The sequence below is a fragment of the Vollenhovia emeryi genome, unplaced genomic scaffold, assembly GCF_000949405.1.
Source record: "Vollenhovia emeryi isolate VEMERY1.0 unplaced genomic scaffold, V.emery_V1.0 DF939483.1, whole genome shotgun sequence".
Taxonomy (NCBI): domain Eukaryota; kingdom Metazoa; phylum Arthropoda; class Insecta; order Hymenoptera; family Formicidae; genus Vollenhovia; species Vollenhovia emeryi.
In genome coordinates, this window is record NW_011966883.1 from 7,624 (window position 1) to 27,792 (window position 20,169).

Below are 20,169 nucleotides of genomic sequence, written 5' to 3' on the forward strand. Positions count from 1 at the left end.
AGTCAATTTCTTAAGGCTTAGGGCTTAAATCATCTATTGTAGACTGGGACTAAGTCCCAGTCTACAATAGAGATTTAAACCCTAAGCCTTAAGAAATTGACTAATCACAATCGCGTATTCTACTCGTACTTGACCGTGATTGGTCAATTTCTTAAAGCATAGGGCTTAAATCCTCTATTGTAGACTGGGACTAAAGGCACAACAACGGAGTGACGAATCGAACGGCGGATCAACGAGCGCGTGTGGAATGGACAAAATCTCAAGAGCCAGCCAATCCAGAATCGCGTTGACGTTCCGCCATATGTATATTCGTACCATCTCACAAAAACAATCGCGGCTTTTGGAGCCATCGACAATCGTGCCACTACAACGGGGCGACGATACTTCCAGATACGTCACTCCAAATTTGCCGCATGATAAGCGCTCGTAAGCTCGATCACCCGGATCGCCGTACCGAGAAATATTGTGCATGTGGCACGCACGCCGGATGGGTCGGCTGTAATCATCAATGCATTCTTTCTAGCTAATGTAAGATAATTTTTTTAGTAACTCTTTCGGAGGTACGTAAAGTCTCGGGTGTCCTTTGTCTGGCCGTCGCCGAGATCACGCCGGTGGCTTCGCCTTATTAACGATCGTTAGACGCCGCGTGTACAAATTTCATCGGTCGCTTTACCACTCATTGTATCCGATACAACTGACGCGCGTATAGAAATGCGATTTGCAGTAAGTCTAGTGAAAACCCACAAAGTTTCGCTGACGAAACTCGTTCAACCTGGAAACGCTTCTCCCTGTCAGAATCTACAGCTAGGGAGGAGATTCGCGATAACAGTTTGTTAATGACGTGCGCCTGACAATTTCTTCCTTACTTGTTACAGATGAGGGGACTCATATGGTTTTACATACTGTCGTTATGCTCCAGTCAACTTGGAGCCGACAAGAAGATCAACAAATATGTGACGACTTTAATAAACGCCAAATGGAACGAGACGCCTCTCGTTCTCGAGGCAGCTGAATATCTCAGTGACGAGAACCCAAGTTATCTTTGGAAGTTTATCGATTCGTATTCCAGAAGGATTAACGATCTTGCGCCGGGTAATTATATTATTACAGTTTGCTTGATTCCGTGCATGCCGTACTCATCTTTCATAATTGTCTTAAACAGCTACACAGAGGGAGAGTTACGATATGATTCTGGAATTAGCCGAAAGGTATCTGTCCGAGTCTGAGATGGCAGTCTTTAAGTTAGGATTGTCGTTACGTATTTATTCCGCACGCGTGGAAATGTTCTCTCAAATGGCTGTGAATAAAAATGTCTCTTCATACGGATGCGACAATGTTGTTAACATTGGTGCAACGTTTACCTGTTCTCCAGAAGATGTAGATAAATTGCTCGAGCAGGTTGGCAATTTGCTGTATTTTGTCTAACGTCCGGCGATACAAGTCGCACATAACTGCATTATCTATTTACCAGGATACATGGGAAACTGTAGACACCTACGATGTGGATCATCGATATTTGAGCACTCCGGAATCGGATAAAGTAGTGATATTGTACGGCCAGATCGGGACTCCTACGTTCTCCGATTTTCACGAGAAACTGAAAAACATAGCGGAAACGAAAGGGATTAATTACATTCTTCGTCATTATGTTAAGGTAAGGTCGGGTTACGTCATGGATATCGTACGTATTATAGAGAATTGTGTTTCTTACGTCTAAAATGATTTGCAGGAGAGGGACGATAAGAAATTGCGTTTATCGGGCTACGGTGTAGAACTGCAAATGAAATCTACAGAGTACAAAGCGACTGATGATTCGGATATCAAAGACAACACAGGAAAAAATTCTGAGGTGGCAAACGATGGCATGGAGGAAATTGAGGGGATCAACTTTATGACTTTAAAGTAAGGTGGTTAGTAAGAACGTAAGATATTTAGTTTGTGTATCTTTTCGATACAGTCTACATAGTTTTGTAAACAACGTGTGTAGACGCTTTAAAAGCATCTACGAACTAAACTCAATTTTTCTCAGCCTACAAACTTAGCTGTATTTTAAACGTATCGAAACTTATTCTTCCAGTGACTGTTTATCTCACCAATAAAATTGTTTGTGTTTTGCCTTTTACATATTACACATATATTATATGTAACATAAAGATAGTATTTGTAGAACTCTAACAATAAGACGTGATTTATTATGCACTGCATCTAAATGTACGATAATTTTGACGCAATGTGATATATTATTATATATTTGCGTAACACTTTGCATTGCGTCGCTGTGACGTGACGTACTGGCTTTTCAGGAAATTACATCCGGATCAGCAAGCTGAACTGGATAAAATACAGACGTATTTACTGGAAACCAGTCACGAGATCGGTGCTTTTAAAGTCTGGCAGTTTCAAGAACTGAGCCATCAGGCAGCAGAAAGGATAATGAAGTCCCCTTCTGCAGAAGCGTTGAACATCTTGACTGATATATCGCAGAATTTTCCCATGCAAGTGCGTATTTAAATTAAATTCTGTGTCTATATAAGTATGTATGTAATAGTTGAATTTATTTTTGTTCTGTAGGCAAAGTCGCTGATTCGAACTAAAGTAAACAACGATATGAAGAAAGAGATGAAACTGAATCAGGAAATATTCATGGCAAGTCTAAATATACAACCAACTGATACAGCGCTCTTCATCAATGGCTTATTTTTTGACCTAGAAGCTATTGATGTGCTAACTCTTTTAGAATCTTTGAGGAGCGAGCTACGAGTGATGGAAGCTCTTCATAAAATTGGTGCGCGACTTACAAATATCTGTATCGAATTATCAATACGTTAAACTATATTATATTCAAAGTTTATATTTTTATGAATTATTTCAGGCTTTAGTAACAGGAAGATGAGTAAACTGTTAGCTTTGGATTTATCAGGAGGCATGGATAGTCAAAATTTTGCAATGGATATAAGAGATTCCGCAGTTAATTGGATTAACGATATCGAGAATGATCCACGCTACAGTAATTGGTCGCCGTCGTTAACTGAATTACTACGGCCAACGTTTCCTGGCATGCTCAGAAACATTAGAAGAAATTTATATAATCTAGTTGGTGTTTTGCTAAAAACTAGAAATGATAATAATACACAATTTACATGGAATAATTAATACATGATAATTTTTTAGGTATTAATTATTGATCCTTTAAGTGAAGATTCCATGCCGCTGATAACTCTAGCACAATCTCTCTATGCGCATTCCGCACCACTGAGGGTAGGATTTGTCTTCGTGACGAATTACAATACATCCGTAACAGGTTTAATGGATGCCAGTGTCGCAGTTAACAATGCGTATCACTATTTCGCGGACACTAGAAGTCCAAAAGAGGCTTTACATTTCTTGTCGGAGGTAAGACTTTATATTTAATTAACACTTCTGTGACTTTATTTAAAAGTTGATGAAAATTATTTTTTTGCTTTAGTTAGGAAATTACATCGGTCATTACGTTGACGTAGACGACATAAAAAAGGTTGTCAGATCCAAAGACTCGTCCGCCAGTATACCTTACATTCTTGGCGAGGAATCGGAATACGATGTGGGACGGCATTTAGCCAGCGACTTTATTAAACGATGTGGATTTAAGAAGTTCCCACAAGCCTTGTTGAATGGCATACCCTTGACGCCTAATCAAATAAATTCCGAATCCTACGAGGAAGCAGTGTTATCTACTATTATGTCGCAGACACCTATGTTACAGAAAGCAGTATATCGAGGTGAAGTAACGGAAGGGGACGACGTCGTTGATTTTCTTATGAATCAACCAAATGTTATGCCACGGTATGTGGCTCTTATAATAATTCTCCAATAAGGGAAACTCTAAATTGACATAATAAATTAGGTTCCATTTTATTAATTATTTCGCATTTTAGATTGAACGAGCGTATTTTAAAGGTGGACAAAAATGCGTGGTTAAATTTAATTGGCACAATTCCTGAAGATGACGACTATACTAAATGGTCTTCTCAAAATCTATCAACTTATTTAATGAAGAAAATGCACTACTTGTTTGTACCGCGTCGCAATATGCGTCATTTATATTCCTTCTGGGTTGTAGCTAATTTGAAATCATTGTCCGGCAGACAGTTATTACGAGAGGCCCTCGAATATGTAGTATGTAAACAATTTTTAGCTAAACTCCATGTATATTATGAGAATATATGTGTAAAACTTATTCTTTTTACAGGAATCAAATACTGATGCGCGAATTAGTGTTATTATTAATGCGAAAGATGACGCGAATTTCAAGTCTGATATTAATCAAATTGCGCTTGCTGCAATAAGCGCATTATCGCCGGAAAAGGCTATACTTTATATGCGTAAAATCCTCAAAGAAGATAATGCAGCTCTCATTGCTAGTGGTAACTTTGAGATTGAGGTAAGATAGATCAGTCACACAGTCTTTTGCCGTACTAGTGACACTTGAGCAGATCTCACAATCGGTCCCTAATGTATCAACTTGCAATTATTAAATCGGCATAAGAGTTAGGTTCACTCTATTTACGTGCACTCGGTAAGTCGGTAACGCTTGCGAGCGTCACATGCGTCAGAAATATGAAAAGAACGTTCCCCCCCATCACTGCCTGGTCGACCAGGACGACGATGACGACAAAGACATTTCTTAAAACATCGAAATCTGACAATTCGGACTTTGCATTGCAATATCTCCACTCATGGGACACGTAGGAGAAAAATAAAAACACTTATTATGCAAATCGAACCCAAGCTATCCATTGAGCGCACTAGTTGTTGAGATCCGAAAATTTGAGGGCCAGTGAAATCGCGTACTCGCGTAAACTACACGGTCGGTCTTGCGCGCGCGGTTCTAGCTACGCTTATACTTGGCGCGAGACACTACCGTGTCTTGTGACAGATGTGTAATATATATATTTTTTCAGGAATATATATATATATATATATATTACTGAAAATCGTTTCATCAATAATTTGATTGCTACAGGAATCCGTGGCAGCAGTCTTAGAGAGTCAACCTTCGATACTATCGTTGCATCAACATTACGTTAAAACCGTCCTAAACATGGAAGTAGAAACAAGAGCAGTTTTGTGCAATGGCCGTATTATTGGTCCCTTAGATAACAGCGAAGAATTTACAAGTGAAGACTTCTCTTTATTAGAAAGATTTAGCCAAAGTACCTATGGCGAGAAGTTATTTATGAAACTGATAAAAGATCAAATTTTCAATGAAGATGAATATGGTATTTCATCATCTTTCATTTAAAAAGTATAATTCTTTTTAATCTGTATGTAGAGTAAAAGTAATTAAAATCTGTAATATTTTGTACAGAAGAAAATAATATTACGGATGATACGATTATGAAAATCACTTCACTCTTGGTGCCACGTCCGCAAACTCGAAGTCGGTACGATGTTCCTTTCCACGGGGATGATCACAGGTAAATAATTTTTTTGCGAATGTATAAGTAAAACGTTGAATGTAAGACATGTAAAAATGTTTTATCTTACAGTGTCATAAAGATTCCAGCAGTCAGTCCCGATAAAGTCGCTTTCAACTTTATTGCCATTGTAGACCCGGTTTCACGTGGTGCTCAAAAATTGGGCCCGATATTGAAAACGCTACAACAGGCCTTAAATTGCAATATAAAAGTATTTTTGAATTGTGTAGATAAGAACAGCGATATGCCATTAAAGAGGTAATGCTCGAAGTTCTTCATAATTTTTTTCTCGTTTGTTGTGAGCTATAATATACTTTTCTCTCATTCCAGCTTTTATCGATTCGTGCTCGACCCTGAATTGCAGTTTACAACAGAGGGAGATATCAGTGGTTCTATCGCAAAGTTCACAAAACTTCCCACTTCGTCATTATTAACGCAATACATTCATGCACCTGAGAACTGGCTCGTGGAAGTAGTTCGCAGTGTTTATGATTTAGACAATATTAAGCTCGATAATGTCGCGATGGGCGTACATAGGTAAAAATATATTGAAGTATACCCTGTTATCAAACAAATTTCATTCAAATTTGATTCTAGTTTTACTCTTGTGTTGTTTCAGTGAATTCGAGTTAGAATACCTGCTGCTCGAGGGTCACTGTTTTGAGGCAGTAATGGGGAATCCACCAAGAGGCCTTCAGTTCACATTGGGCACCGAGAAACGGCCCGTGATGGTTGATACTATAGTAATGGCCAATCTGGGATACTTCCAGCTCAAGGCAAATCCTGGCGAATGGGTGTTGCGACTTCGGCAAGGACGATCCGCAGAAATATACGACTTTACTACTGTCGACGGACAGGACATTATTCAGAATGGCAATGATGTGAAAGTCCTGATAAGTTCTTTGAGAAGTCACGTGTTGAAAGTAAAGGTTTCCAAGAAGCCAGATAAGGCGGGGATGGATCTTTTATCGGACAACGAGAAGGATTCTGGATTATGGAACTCCATTTCTAGGTACGTTCAATTGATTGACTCGCCTGTACTCCATGTCTCAATGATCTCCTAATACTGGGTGTTAGTATTTAACATGTGTAGCATGATTCCGTCACCTTTGAACTTATATGTTCTCTAACTCTTATGTGTTCTCTCTCTGTTTTTTTTTAGCATTGCCAAATTTTGGTAAGCTTCCCATTATTATGTAGTTAAGTACATCCATAAATTTCTATAATTAAGTACACGTATACACATACCCCACGAAGAAATGAGGCATAAATACAATATGCATTACAATATGGAGAACATATTCGTGGCTTTAAATTCTAACATCCAGTTAATCTGCAATTCTAACATACTTCAAGCCATTACGTTAGTCCATTCACATTGATTACTATAATCCCAAGTCACCAATATGTATTCTTGTCTTCCACTTGTCCTATTTACCGACTTAACATATTACCGCTTTGACAATGTAGCTTATTATCAAGTGGGATACCTTACTGGCTGATAAAACGGCTAACTTACATTTCGTTCAAATTTATAGTAAATCTTTTGATACATTCTTCGTTATATTTTTAAAACTAGGACGTTTACGGCGACGGACGAAAGTGAAGACAAAGATGACAAATTAAATATCTTCTCCCTTGCCTCTGGCCATTTGTACGAAAGATTCTTGAAGATCATGATGCTGAGTGTTGTAAAACACACTAAGACACCGGTCAAGTTCTGGTTCTTAAAAAATTATCTTTCACCAACGCTAAAGGTAAACGTGTATGGCGCGCGCAGCAGTGAAATCTTGTTCTGTAAAGAAACTTTAATTGTAGAAACGAGTAACAAAATCTCTTTTATAATACAGGACTTTCTGCCACATATGGCCAAAGAATACGGCTTTGAGTACGAGCTCGTTCAATACAAATGGCCCCGCTGGCTTCATCAACAGACTGAGAAACAGAGGACCATTTGGGGATATAAAATCTTGTTTCTCGATGTGCTGTTCCCACTGAACGTTAAGAAAATAATATTTGTCGATGCCGATCAGGTGAGCGAGCTGTTTGAGGTGTTTGCGATATAAATATTCCTGATTGCCTCACGTGTTTTGTTCTTGTTAATTAAAACTGTCGCTTTTTGCACAGGTGGTAAGGGCGGATTTGAAGGAGCTAGCGACCATGGATCTCGGCGGCGCACCTTACGCGTACACGCCATTCTGCGACAGCAGAACCGAGATGGATGGGTTCAGATTTTGGAAGCAGGGCTACTGGAGAAATCACCTGCAGGGTCGTGCTTACCATATTAGCGCGCTATACGTGGTCGATCTCAAGCGATTCCGCCGTATCGCCGCCGGAGACAGGCTGCGTGGACAGTATCAGGCGTTAAGTCAGGATCCAAATAGTTTAGCGAATCTTGATCAAGTACGTGAGACGAGCGACTTGAATATTTACAAGAATACGAAAGATCATATTGTTAATTGCTGCAGTCGTCGTTTCTCTTGGCGTTTTTTTTTTTTGTAAAATAATTTGTAACGCTTTCAGGATCTCCCTAACAATATGATCCATCAAGTGGCCGTCAAAACACTACCACAGGAGTGGCTGTGGTGCGAAACGTGGTGCGACGATGCGTCTAAGAGATATGCCAAAACTATAGACTTGGTACGTATTCACATTTACGTCATCGCACGAACGAACGTGTCGTAATGTTTCTAGCCTTTTAGATCTATCCAGGTAATATGTCTTTTTCTCTCTTGTTTCTTCTGCTATAGTGTAATAACCCGATGACTAAGGAAGCGAAATTACAAGCAGCCATGCGTATCCTGCCCGAATGGGTGGGTTACGACGAAGAAATTAAAACTCTGCAACAGAAGGTAGAGAATGCTAACAGACAGACGGAGAAGGACAGTGGTACGTTTTCCGTAATATTAACGCGTATAAATTTGTAACATCTTTTTTCACGAGGCATTTCTTTCCGCTGTTTCAGAAACAGTCGATCATGTCTCCAGCCACAGTGAATTGTAAATTACATTCATACGCGACGATCCGAGGGACCAGACTCCCCCCGCGATCGTTGTGAAAGTTTTATAAAATTCTGTATAAAGAAATGTTCGTTTGTGCTCGATTAACGATCGTCAATACGTAAAACTTTCCATACTTCACTTTTGTAATCGACACTTGGCACTCAATGTGTAAATATTTGCCACTGGTGCTCGTGTAAACTCTGAAAAATAAGGATATATTGGAAGCTGAAGGTCTCTGTTACTTATTCTCATTGGATCCGCACTTCGTATATAATCAGGAATTATGGACTTGGCAAATAATCTCGTCCTTTCGTACAGCAAACGCGCAAGACCACTGCTTCTTCGGGCCAAGTGGAGGCAAGAAGTCAGTAAGTCCAATAATCTAATTGTTGATATTACAGTATTCTGGTTACTCATGAGCGTGCAACGCTGTGTTCATGGTATTAAGCCAATTGTGATTGATTATCCACTACGATAGTTTTAAGAAATAAACTTGTAACATTTGTAAAAAAGAAAGCTTCGATATTTTCCTTCGCGTAATGGAAAGAGGAAGGGTGCGCCTAGCTGCGGGAGCTTAAATAAATTTACTCGCGCATACAGCGTTACGTGCCGATAGGTTTGCTCGCAGAAAATCCGATTGCGTTTTTCAACGGCGTGACTTTTTGCGCCATATTTTTCAGCGCGGCTCATTGCACGCGCTAATGACTTGATTGTGTCTCGTGGGAATTTATTTTGAGCGTCGCGGCCGCGAGGTGAATTAGAGCGAGGCGAGCGAAGAAATTGGGCGCATTTCTGCGCGAAGCCGAGCGTCCCGCGGTCCAAACTATCCTCGATCGGGTCGAGAGAAGGGGACGAGATCGGAGGCTCGAGAATCGTCGCGTCGCCGACCATCTTTCGATCGAGGCTCGAGCGAGGTCGCGCGAAATGGACCAATTTCCCGCGATAAAACGCGCCCTTATCGCCGTTTATCGCGGCCCGCTTGGTCTCGCCGACGATCGATGGACGGGTGAAATCGGAGCGACACGTAACTCTCGTCGCATCGGAAGCGGCTCTTATCGGCGGCGGCTTTCCCGGGGGAATCGATCCGGGTCGTCGTGTTACGCGCGTCCCCCTCGTTCATAATATTTATGTAAACACACGAGGAAGGAGAGAGCCGAGCCGCCACGCACTAATGACATGTCCCAACGCATAGTAACCCCGCGCGGTCGCAGATTTGCCTTGCCACGGCACGGCTTGGGCTGCGCGGTCGGCTTCACGGTCGGCTTCTGTCAATTGTCCGATGCTCGCGTGTCCGCGTCGTTCGCGCTCCTCCTCGGCGACGATTCGTGACGGAATAATTCGCAGCGATCATGGCAAACAGCAGGGACAAGTCCGCGGACGTAGAGACTCTCGTCGAGCAAAGTAACAGGACCAACGAGTAAGTCCTTCCCTTCGATAATATTTGTTACGTTGCCGGAAACAATCTCTCTCTCTCTCTCTCTCTCTGAGAGACAATAGATAAACAATCTCACCTGACGGAAATTCGCCGTGTCCGCGAGCGTCGCGCGCGAAAAATGTGCGTTTCTTTATCTTCCGACGCGACGCGGCACGAAAAATTGCGCTTCGATTTGAATAATTCGACGTGCGCGATTCGAGTAATTGAGTCGATTCGCTGAAAGCGACCCGAGAAAGGTAGCGACGGAAAGTGAAGCGGGAAGAAAATGTCTCTCCCCGTTTGGAAAAGTAAAACGGAATAACTTATCTCTAACGTGTTACATTTAGCATTAAGTATAGTATTTACGCGAGGAGTGAATTTTTTTTCCCATTTGTCGGAACTATTGCATCAAATTCCTTATCTATAATTTGCGAGCCACTACGATAGCGAGTGTCGACCGAAACCTCACCTTGGCGGTGATAAAAGAAAAGGTGGACAGTAGCAATTTCGATCGATCGTCGCGACGCGTAAGCGGCCGCAGGATCGGCGAAACAATTCGTTCGAAACGAAGGGGAAGCCGCTGAGGGCATTGTGGTGTACAGATTTGCGGCCTTACTGGGCATTACTAGGCATCGCTAGGCATTCTTTGGGCATTAGGCCTTGCTGGGGCAATATAAAGATATAATAAAAGAAGATAATAAGATAAAGTAAGGCCCAGTGGGCATTGGTGTACAAGATTTTGGTCAGCGGTTTTTCCCCCTCGAAAGATCCGAAATGGCGCGTTAACTTAGGTATCCACACCAGGGACACGCCAGTCATTAAAAGTTCCGCCGGCCGTTCGCGCTCTTTTTCCTTTTTTTTTTTTTTATCACCCGGCAACTTGCGCACGTTACCGTTTTTGATAGACAGACGGAGGTCGCGTCCAACGATAGGCTACCGCGTTATTTCTTATCCGACCGTCCGGCACCTCGGTGGACACCTGTTTTTTATTTTATTTTTTTTTGCCCCTCGCAGTTCGGACCGCGTTTCCGCGTGGTGGACGCAAAAGTGCCACCCCCGATTGCCTCCGCGCTCCCCCTCTCGCCCCGCCGAGTTCATAAAACGTCACCGCACCGGGTGGCGGCCGGTAGTCCCGGCTCCGAGCACCACCGGCCACCGTGAGAATGGACTTCGGCTCCATCGTCGACGAGTAAATAACCAAGTTCGAAATCACTCCCTTGTGCTTGTTGCTCCCGGATTGTACGCGACACGGGGGGAGGGGGAGGGGGGGGACCGAGCCACTGCTCGAGATTCGACTCGCGGATTGACTTTCGATCGGACGATGCGAGCCGCGATCTCGAAATATCAGGGGATCTCGGTTGACGCGCCCGTTTTTAGGCCCGTATTTATAGTCGGTTTCTCAATTCTCGTCTCCAGAGTGTAATCGGGTGAGATACTCGGATTGGAATTTCATGCGTTGAGACACGGGCGGTTCGATAGTCGCGTTTTGATTAGAGATCAACTGGTGCTGTGCTCGGTTGAAAGGGGGACCGATTACTCGAACTGAAATTCGTCTTGAGAGTCAACACGTCGATTTAAAGCGGCGACACGCAGCTCTTCTCGACTCGAATCTTAGACGAAGTCCGAAGACCATTTTCCAAAATTTCCTTCGTGAAGCTCTCTATTGAGTCGAGATTGCGAACAAATGTCAAATTGAGTCCCAAGATTCATCGATTAAACAGTACCGCGTCTCAAGACCGGTTTCAGTTGAGTTTTTCAGCAGAATCACGAGTTAAATACGGGACTTGGAGTCGGGGGGAGGGGGGGGCGAATTTCCGCGCTATGTAGTGTTGATTCGAGCGTCTGTTTTCATCCGCGTTTGAGTGCCGCGATAGCAACAGACCCAGTTTGTTAGAGATAATACGCATGGCATTCTCGGCTTCGCGCTTCGCTCGCTTTGTTCGGATTTTCCGGGTATCTTGTGACGCGTACTCGCATCGCGCATCGTCGATCAATGATGCGCGATACGAGCCATGACAGTCGCGCATTTAAAAAGAAGCGTGCGCAACAGGTGGCATCTTTCATCGGGTGAACGCGACTTTTGTCATGTAACTAAAGCTTGGAATTAGACGAACGTTTTTCTCGATATCGTTAAATCCGTTTCAATTCAATTTATTATCATTCTTCGTATTAATTTGTTTTATTCTAGCTATTAGCAGACAGAGAGAGAGAGAGAGAGAGAGAGAGAGAGAGAGAGAGAGAGAGAGAGGGGGGGGGGGGGGGGAGAGAACATGAATGTTAATTGCGCTGATTTTTTCCGGCTTATTCACTTTTCTTATAACTGTCTCTTCTGTAGTTTTACTAATTAGAAGAATCGTGACTGAAAAAGCATGCATGACAGGCAGCGTAACTTCAATCGCTTATATTTAGTCGCTTATACAGGTACTTGGCGCGAGACACTACCGTGTCTCGTGATATTTCATCGCACGTTGGGAATAGCTGATTTTTATGATGCATCGAGTGAACACTATTTGTATCGTGAAACCGAAACGTGAAACTAGCCGAACGGTTTTGGCACTGTTGACTTTGTTTTAACTTAATTTCCCATCAGTCTTCATATTAATTTGTTTTATTTCAATTATTGTGTGCGTGTGTGTGCGACCCATATCTACTAAACACACAGAATATATAGGACTAAAGGCCAGGGACGTTAGTGTCTAAATAATTTATTTTAAATTTATCGCGAAAAATGTTACCTCGGCCAGGGGAACCCAGACCTCCCACAGATATTATTTTCCTCGCTTGTTTTAAATTATCTGCCGCAGCAACTTTATTAACACTAAACAATGTCGTGGCAGACACACGTGGCTATTGGCATTATAAAAAAGAATACGCGTAACATGTAGCGCGCCTCAATATTTTATCGCATATTTGACGTTGGAAATGACCGTCTAATTTTCATGCTGCAACGGGCGAACATAATTCTGTCGTGTAACTAAAACTGGACAAGTGTTTCTGGCTTGTTTCAATTTATCGTCGTTCTTTACAACAAGTTGTCTCACTTAAATCATTAGCGAGGAGAGAGAAATAGGACGAGTGAGAAGGGGATACGTAAATATTGTACTACTTTCTTCCGGCTTATTTATTTCACTGTCGACTGCTCCGCAGCCATTTTATTATTTAATATCCCCGAGAGACTCTTGTCGTATGCGACACATATTGTACTTATCGCTGAGATACGTGATACAAGTTTAAGTTAAGAAGACACGTTTATTTTTCAAAAGTGCTGGAAACACTCCGGCCACTGTGCCCATTCGTGCAAACTTGTACGCTATTTCTCTCGCGCAGTTGTGTCTCCTCCAAAAGTACGCAAGCTAACATTCCCATCGTCTCCGTCGAAATCTTTATGTTTCCTTCAATCTAATCTCTATTTCAAGATCCCCCCGCCGATTTCTTCGCGATCTTGCGAGCCGCGGTCGCCAATAACGAAGGTCGACGAGGCCTCGGGCATTTCTCCGCTGTGAGAGCTCGCGTCAAAATTCAAACGCAGCCGAGCCGTGTCGAGGCGATTGCAGGAAGAGCCTCCCGATTACGAAATCCGCTTCCTCGCGCGATTCGCACGCTCCTGGCGATCTCCGAATCGCCGCGTGCTCCCGCGCCACGTGCGCCTTATGTGAACGCGCCCGCGTGTTTATTTCACCTTCGCCGCTCGCTCAGTCTCGATCCGCGATCCACGACGTGATCGACGGCGGCACGTAAGACTTTCGCTTGCGCTCCTCGGCCAACGGGACGGCTCCGGGATCTTCCGTCTATGATCGGCGTGGTCTCGAGGGGAGAAAGGACATCGTTGGTACGAGCCACCTGAAGACTTCGTTCTTTCTCCCGCGTTTTTCTTTCAAAGAAAAGCTTCGGGATCGATCCCGCGCTGAACGCGCGGACCTTTGGAGAGCGCTATCGGCCTCGCGTGTTTCATTCGTGACTCTCGAACGGGACTGATAAGACGAATACTGCCGGCGCAATTACTGGCGAAGACCTCGGTGCGAGGGGAAATAAGTGACGACCGACCGCGCGCTCCTGCCGATAAATCGACTATTAAATCCATACGCGGATGCAATAAACCGGCTCCGACTTGTGAAAGCACCTGAATTGACACCAAGAGGAACGTGCGGAGCCCCCAGGACGCGGGATATACCGAGCGGTGCGCCAAAGGTACCAACGGGAACGGCCGTTGCGCGGAGCTTCGATAAGACCGGGTGCTGCGCGGAGGAGAGAGATCCTTTCATCTGAGAAGCAAACTGACTCGATCGGCGATATTCCCGAATCTGGGGGGCTGCTTTTTCCTCGACGATTTCTCTCCGTCCCAGACGGAGAGTTCAAAGACACTTGACATTACGGGCCACTGAAAAAAAAAACAGTGTATATACTTGGTGAATGTCGGGTGTGGGACGAAGGCTCGATTACGACAAGACACATCTTCTCCAAATGGAGATAGAAGAAAGAGACGGAGACGGAGTGAACAGATAGGAGAGGGAGCGAGAGAGTGCGACGTGCGTCGGCGAGTGGGGATCCTGATAAAGACGGACCGACCGAGAGGAAAGGCGGAGGGACCGGGAAGGAAGAGTGTAAAAAAAGAGAGAGAGAGGGAAAGAGAGGGAGAGTGCGGACGCGTGAGGGGGAGAGAGAGGCCGCTAATGTTAGATCTTTTATCTGTCGGACGAGCGGGTCCGGGCTGAGCACGGGGCCTCTTTCCACCGAAAGAGTGCAACGGGTCTTCGTGTCTTCGTGCCGACGAGTAGACGGGTGCAGTCGAGCCGCGTCCCTCCGGAGGACGACACGATCCCGTCCGCGCGACTTGAACAGCGCGCACTGGTCGCCGCGCCGCCTCGGACGAGCCGCAATCTCGTCTTCCTCGTCTTCTTTTTTTTTTCGTTTCCTGGCATTCTCGGCGCTCACCCGCAGCGATTCGACGGGACGAAGGATCGCCGGACCGGCGGTCGTCTCGCCCGGAGGAGAAGCGACACGGCGACGTCGCGCGATCGGCGGCCGATCGACTGCGAGCTGGCTGGACCCGCGAGCGCTTCACCTCGGGATCGATCATGGATGACGAAAAGATCAAGCTGTACGTGAGTTCCCTGCGAGACGCGATCGCGCTCGATCGAATCGGGCGGGACCGGCGAGCGGAAAATTTCGCGATATCGTGGAAATCTCGTGGGGGGGGAGGGGGGGGAGGGGGAGGAGGATCCGTTGTCCATCTCTAGCGGATCGTGCTCCCGGTTTGCTCCGCTTTGAGGGATGCGTCTGTGACACTTCCGCGCGCGACTAATTGTCCTGCGCGAATCTGCGACGAGCGGATTTCCGAAGGGAGACGACCGAGTGTTGCGCGAGGATACATAACGTGTCTGGTGGAATCGGAAGCTGGAGTTCGTCGTTCCCATAGACATATAAAAGATAGACTGCTTATGAGGCAGTGGAACCCTAGGTGGGGGCATCCTCCTGAGGGAGAAAGGACAACATGAATTTATTTGGGTATCTGTCTTCCTTTAGTGGACGTGATCTGAAGGCGATCACGTGATCATGCCCACGTGATCACGTACACTAGAAGAAGATAGATACCCAAATAAATTGGTGTTGTCCTTTTCCCTCAGGAGGACATCCCCCACTACCTCATAAGCAGTCTATCTTTTATATGTCTATGGTCGTTCCTCGGGAGAGGGGTATCTTTCGGGAGATCGTCCCTCTTCGCTGTTGATCCTCGCATCGCTCGTATCGAGCCTCCCCTCTCTCTCTTCGGAATACACCCGCTGCTAGGCATCGCACGGTATTATACTGTTGATATCGAGTCACACTGGCGAACGAAAGGTATGGGATGATCGTTGGCTGATGGTCCCAATCGATGGGAAAATTAAATCCCCTTGGCGAGGGGAGTTGGAGAAATTACAAGTAATGTCGTCTATCATCGAGTTCTCTCGGTGACACGCTGTCCAGAGTAATTGGCAGGCATCGCGTACAATCTCTCGGATAATTTTTTTCAATTCGAGGCGCCAGAATCCCTCCAAAAAAAATATCGGAGTCAGGAGCGCCGAGAGTCTCTCGAATTATCAGTCTCTTGACGAATTAAACCTCGAGTTCTCATTCGTCAAGAAAAACAGATACGCTGGAGGTGTAATGTCGCAAGGAGGCCTTGAGAGAGCCCGATGCAGCGAGAATATCGCATTGTGAAAATATTCTTGAGCCTCGTGTCCACGATCCAAGTGTCCAAGTTCTAGATTCGAGAAATGTGTAGCGAATCAACTTGTAACTTTTATGGAATAGCTGCAAGTTGATTAGCTACACATTTCTCGTAACTAGAACTTGAACCAAGTTCTAGCATCGTAGACACAGGTATTTAAGCCTTGTGTACACGATCCACTATGTCCCAATTCTAGTGTCGTGGACACAGGCCTTTAAATCTTGTGTCCACGATCCAAGAACTGTGCTCAAGTTCTAGTTTCGAAAAATGTGTGGCCAATCAACTTGCAGCTTTTACGGAATTGCTGCAAGTCGATTGACTACACATTTCTCGAAACTAGAACTTGGACCAAGTTGTAGCATCGTGGACACTGGCCTTTAAGTCTTGTGTCCAAGTCCTAGTTTCGATAAATGCGTAGTCAATCAGCTTGCAACTTTTCCGCAAAAGATTCCATTCTCGTTGACAAGAACAGTAAAGCCTTGTGTCGATTCAAGAACTGCGTCCAAGTTCTAGTTTCGAGAAATATGTAGTCAATTAACTTGCATCTTTGACGGAATAGCTGCAAGTCTAGAATTTGGACACAGCTCTGAATCGACACAAGGCTTTACTGTTTTTGCCGACGAGAATGGGTCGTCTTGACCGTTGCCTCTTGACACTCGCATGTCAACTCGGCGAGAAAGCCTCCCTTTCTCGATTTCTCTTTCTTCGGACAATGTCTCCGCAATGTTAACGAGCTCGGTAAGGCCGGCTGTTGCTGATTGCCGAAATTATACGCGACAATTTTGCCTGACGTGCAAGGTGGCACCGCGAGGCAACAAGGCCGCGATTCCCCTTCACTTTGCCACGCGACAGGATCTCTAATACAATGGTCGCACGCGACGTGCAACCAGTTTTCGCGAGCGTTAACGGAAAACGCACGTTTCTCCTGATTAAACCGTCATGCATAACCGTCCAGCGCGCGGTTCTCGCCTGTAAAAATGACAAATTGAGTTTTTCCCCGACGACTTTGTAATCGAGTCCCCACGTCTCGATACGAGACACGCGGTGTCTTCGAGTTTCTCTTCGGAATTTTTTTTTCCAACACACACGCGATTACTTCTTGTACGTTAATTACGTAAGATCGTAGTCTTGTGCAAGATTCGTTTTGCAAAAGTCCATTCCGTGAAGTAGAATCCCGAAATGTAAAAAAAATGTCGGTAACTTTCATCGAATCGGTCCTGTCGCTGTCTCTGCTCCGGGTGTTCCCCGCTTTTACGATATTTACGATGAATATCATTGAACTCGGATAAAATCGCGTCGACATTATTTACGCGAATCGTGACTCCGAGGAACTACGTAATTACGTAGCAACTACTCGTGCGAGGATGATAAGAGGAGTGCACTCTCGCGTGATTCCCGCCTCGGTTTTGCTCATCGCCGAGTATTTTCAAGGAACGCCGGAATAACGGGATCGGCTTCGAGCGACCTAAAAACATGACGGCGGTGTCCGTGGACCTTCAAAACGTAGCCTTGAAATACTTGGCGTTGTCGGTGTCTCCTTTTTTCACGAGTACATTAGTAACCCATTCGCTAAACGTGAATGGATTCGCTACTACACTTGGCTTCACGAATCCACGAAATAACTTCAGGTCACTCGAAGCTGTACGCTGCATCCAGCGACCGACGATACGTTTGGCATTTGTACTTGATTTAAATAGTAAAATAATTATTTCTTATCTAAATATATAAGGAAACCGGTAGGAAGCGGCGTCGTTTTCTTTAATCAAGTTATTCTGGCGTAGATTCCATTTTAACACTGTCAATAGGTTTATAAGTAGAGTCAGATCGATACTTATAATGTTACCCTAACAGCACATGGAAATTCTAAGCATATTTGAGGTATAAAATACATGTAGGACGGTGGTTCCAGTACATTAGGATAATCTTAGTGCCGAGGGGGTAAACCGTAAACCGCTGACCAAAAATCTTGTACACCAATGCCCACAGTGGGCATTACTTTATCTTATTATCTTATCATCTTAGACAAATGCAAACGAAATAAGATAACAAGATAAAGTAATGGGCATTACTACGCTGAGAGAAAAAGTTATTATATGTTTTTAAGTTGAACATACAGTGATTTGTAGAAACACATTTTTTTTTAATTGACGAATACTTTTGTGAATTGATAAACATTTGCTTGGCAGCCCGTGATCGCCGCATATGGGAATATTTCTTGATTCGACACTTTTTTTTCTCAGTCGTGTAGGCATTGGCGTACATTGGTCAGCGGTTTACCCCTCGGCAGAATGTAATGAATTACGATTGTAGACAAAAAATTTACTGAAAAACATATTAGATATACCTATTACGTTTACGAGTTTCGTCGCGGTCATAACGTAACCACAGCCGGTAGAAAGAAATTTGTAGTATTCCTCCCGACATAGCTCTATTAGATTATTATCTTTTTTGATCATTAAAGCATTTATGAGCAAAAACTTTGCAAGAGTACACAGTGTTCAAATTATACCTGTTTACATTTTTCGAATCAAGGCCAGTTGGCTTCTTCGAGAGGAAGGAGTTGAAAAATTAGCAAATAATATCGAAACACCATAGAAAATGAGGGCGTTTGTATTATTCAATAAGCAACAAATTATATCAACGGGACCATACATTTTTATACCATTTATAAAAACGGCCTTACATTCCGGTCTAATATTCTTTTTAAGCTACACTGAAGCTACATTGCGTCTCAGTTTCACGTTAAATGCTCCTTCAAACTAAATATACTTTCGAAGCGATGTGAAGTATGAAAATTAGCTTAATCGAGCTGCGAGACAAATACAATGTGCAAATAATCTTGCTGGACTATCCTCTTTAACGGCTCGCTGCTAGATCGAATGTCGTTGTGGAAAGAACGAGGTATCAATGGTTGTTTAAAGCACGATCGGTCGCGGTTGACTTCTCGGATTTCTCTCTCGTTAGCGCATCATGAGAAACCGCATACGCCGCAAGCTCTTTTGCTTCTTCTTTTTTTTTAAAATCGATTATCGACCTGTCACGCTTTCCAAGGGTTAAGAACGATGAATCGTTAATTCATGATTGTCTAATCGGAACTGTGCTGTCCACAATTTTTTGCGGTGCACAGGCAGAATGTAGGACCGTGGCTTCCTTTTACTCCTGTGAACAATCCATCTTTGCCGTCGACGCCGCCAAGCCGCGTTCGGCACGCTATAATATGTTATCTCGCGCTAAGTCGCAAAAGTGCCAAGTAGCAGTATTTGCGAAGTGGATAATTTTACAGCCGTTGTAACGAGCAGAGTTTTATCGCGGGGTGGGAAGGGCGCACTCGCGCGTGCGATCGCGATCGTGCGATCCTGAAACGATCATAGGCGCCGCGAGGATCGCTTTCGAGTTTTCTACCCGGAGCAATCGGTCTAGGATGTCAAAAACAAGAATCTTCCATTTTCCTCTTCCCAATTTCAAGGTACAAAAATGTAGGTTCAAACAAATCTTAAAAATTCTAAAACTTACATAAAAATTATTTGAAAAAATATGAAAAATTCTGAGAAAAATTATTTTTAAAATATGAGCAATTCTAAGAAAAATTTTCAAGGCGAAAATTGTAACAATATATACATATTGTTACAACACCGATTGTTTGGTGCACGTATCAAATAGTCATTTCTTATTAAATGGATTTAACGAGGGGGAAACCGCTGATCAAAATCTTGTACACTAATGCCCAGTGGGAATTACTTTATCTTATTATCCTATTTGTTCTTATTTATCTTGTTTTATCTTATTTTATGTTTATAATGCCCCAGCAAGGCCTACTGCCGAAACTAATGCCCAAAAAATGCCTGGTAATGCCTAGTAATGCCCAGTAATGCCGCAAATCTGTACACCACAACGCCCTCAGCGGTTTCCCCCTCGGGATTTAATCATTGATTAGCTAAAATTGACTATTTGATGTATGTTAAATATCGGTACAAACTACACCACTGATAATTCCACAGAAGAATTTCCGTCATGTCAATGATAGACTTCTTCTATGAGAGCGTCTCGACGCCCATGGGTCTCTCTCTCTCTCTCTCTCTCTCTCTCTCT

General features: G+C 43.8%; 2 protein-coding genes across 5 annotated transcripts in view; both read left to right on the top strand.

Moving 5' to 3' along the window:
• Positions 1-418: 418 nt before the first annotated feature.
• On the top strand, positions 419-8,970 carry LOC105557448 (UDP-glucose:glycoprotein glucosyltransferase). Of its 2 annotated transcripts, XM_012004691.1 has the most exons (24): positions 419-528; positions 876-1,092; positions 1,163-1,398; positions 1,472-1,654; positions 1,730-1,902; positions 2,304-2,499; positions 2,572-2,785; positions 2,873-3,093; positions 3,172-3,393; positions 3,467-3,822; positions 3,915-4,155; positions 4,229-4,420; positions 5,003-5,258; positions 5,348-5,456; positions 5,529-5,714; positions 5,787-5,993; positions 6,076-6,468; positions 6,619-6,633; positions 7,036-7,213; positions 7,307-7,489; positions 7,584-7,859; positions 7,980-8,096; positions 8,207-8,345; positions 8,422-8,970. In XM_012004691.1, the coding sequence occupies exons 2-24, from the start codon at positions 876-878 to the stop codon at positions 8,457-8,459; spliced, it is 4,548 nt and encodes a 1,515-aa protein (XP_011860081.1). In that variant the 5' UTR covers positions 419-528; the 3' UTR covers positions 8,460-8,970. The 2 variants fall into 2 exon arrangements, with proteins under 2 accessions (XP_011860081.1, XP_011860082.1); XM_012004692.1 differs by lacking the exon at positions 6,619-6,633 and having other exon boundaries at positions 420-528.
• Positions 8,971-9,547: 577 nt separating this feature from the next.
• Positions 9,548-20,169, top strand: part of LOC105557449 (zinc transporter 2-like) — a 19,723-nt gene continuing 9,101 nt past the window's right edge. The window contains exon 1 of one of the 3 annotated variants that reach the window (XM_012004693.1): positions 9,548-9,875. In XM_012004693.1, coding sequence (XP_011860083.1) covers positions 9,808-9,875 — 68 coding nt within the window. In that variant the 5' untranslated portion in view covers positions 9,548-9,807. Of the gene's footprint in view, positions 9,876-10,940; positions 11,062-12,605; positions 14,971-20,169 lie in introns of those variants that run through there. The other 2 variants (XM_012004694.1, XM_012004695.1) reach the window with 2 other exon arrangements.

What these genes read in the sequence shown, in the direction of transcription:
- LOC105557448 (XM_012004691.1), top strand. Translation starts at nt 876, where the DNA reads ATGAGGGGACTCATATGGTTTTACATACTGTCGTTATGCTCCAGTCAA. An exon ending in TTCTTCGTCATTATGTTAAG is followed by an intron (nt 1,655 to 1,729) that starts GTAAGGTCGGGT and finishes AATGATTTGCAG; the next exon opens with GAGAGGGACGATAAGAAATT. An exon ending in TTTCAATGAAGATGAATATG is followed by an intron (nt 5,259 to 5,347) that starts GTATTTCATCAT and finishes TATTTTGTACAG; the next exon opens with AAGAAAATAATATTACGGAT.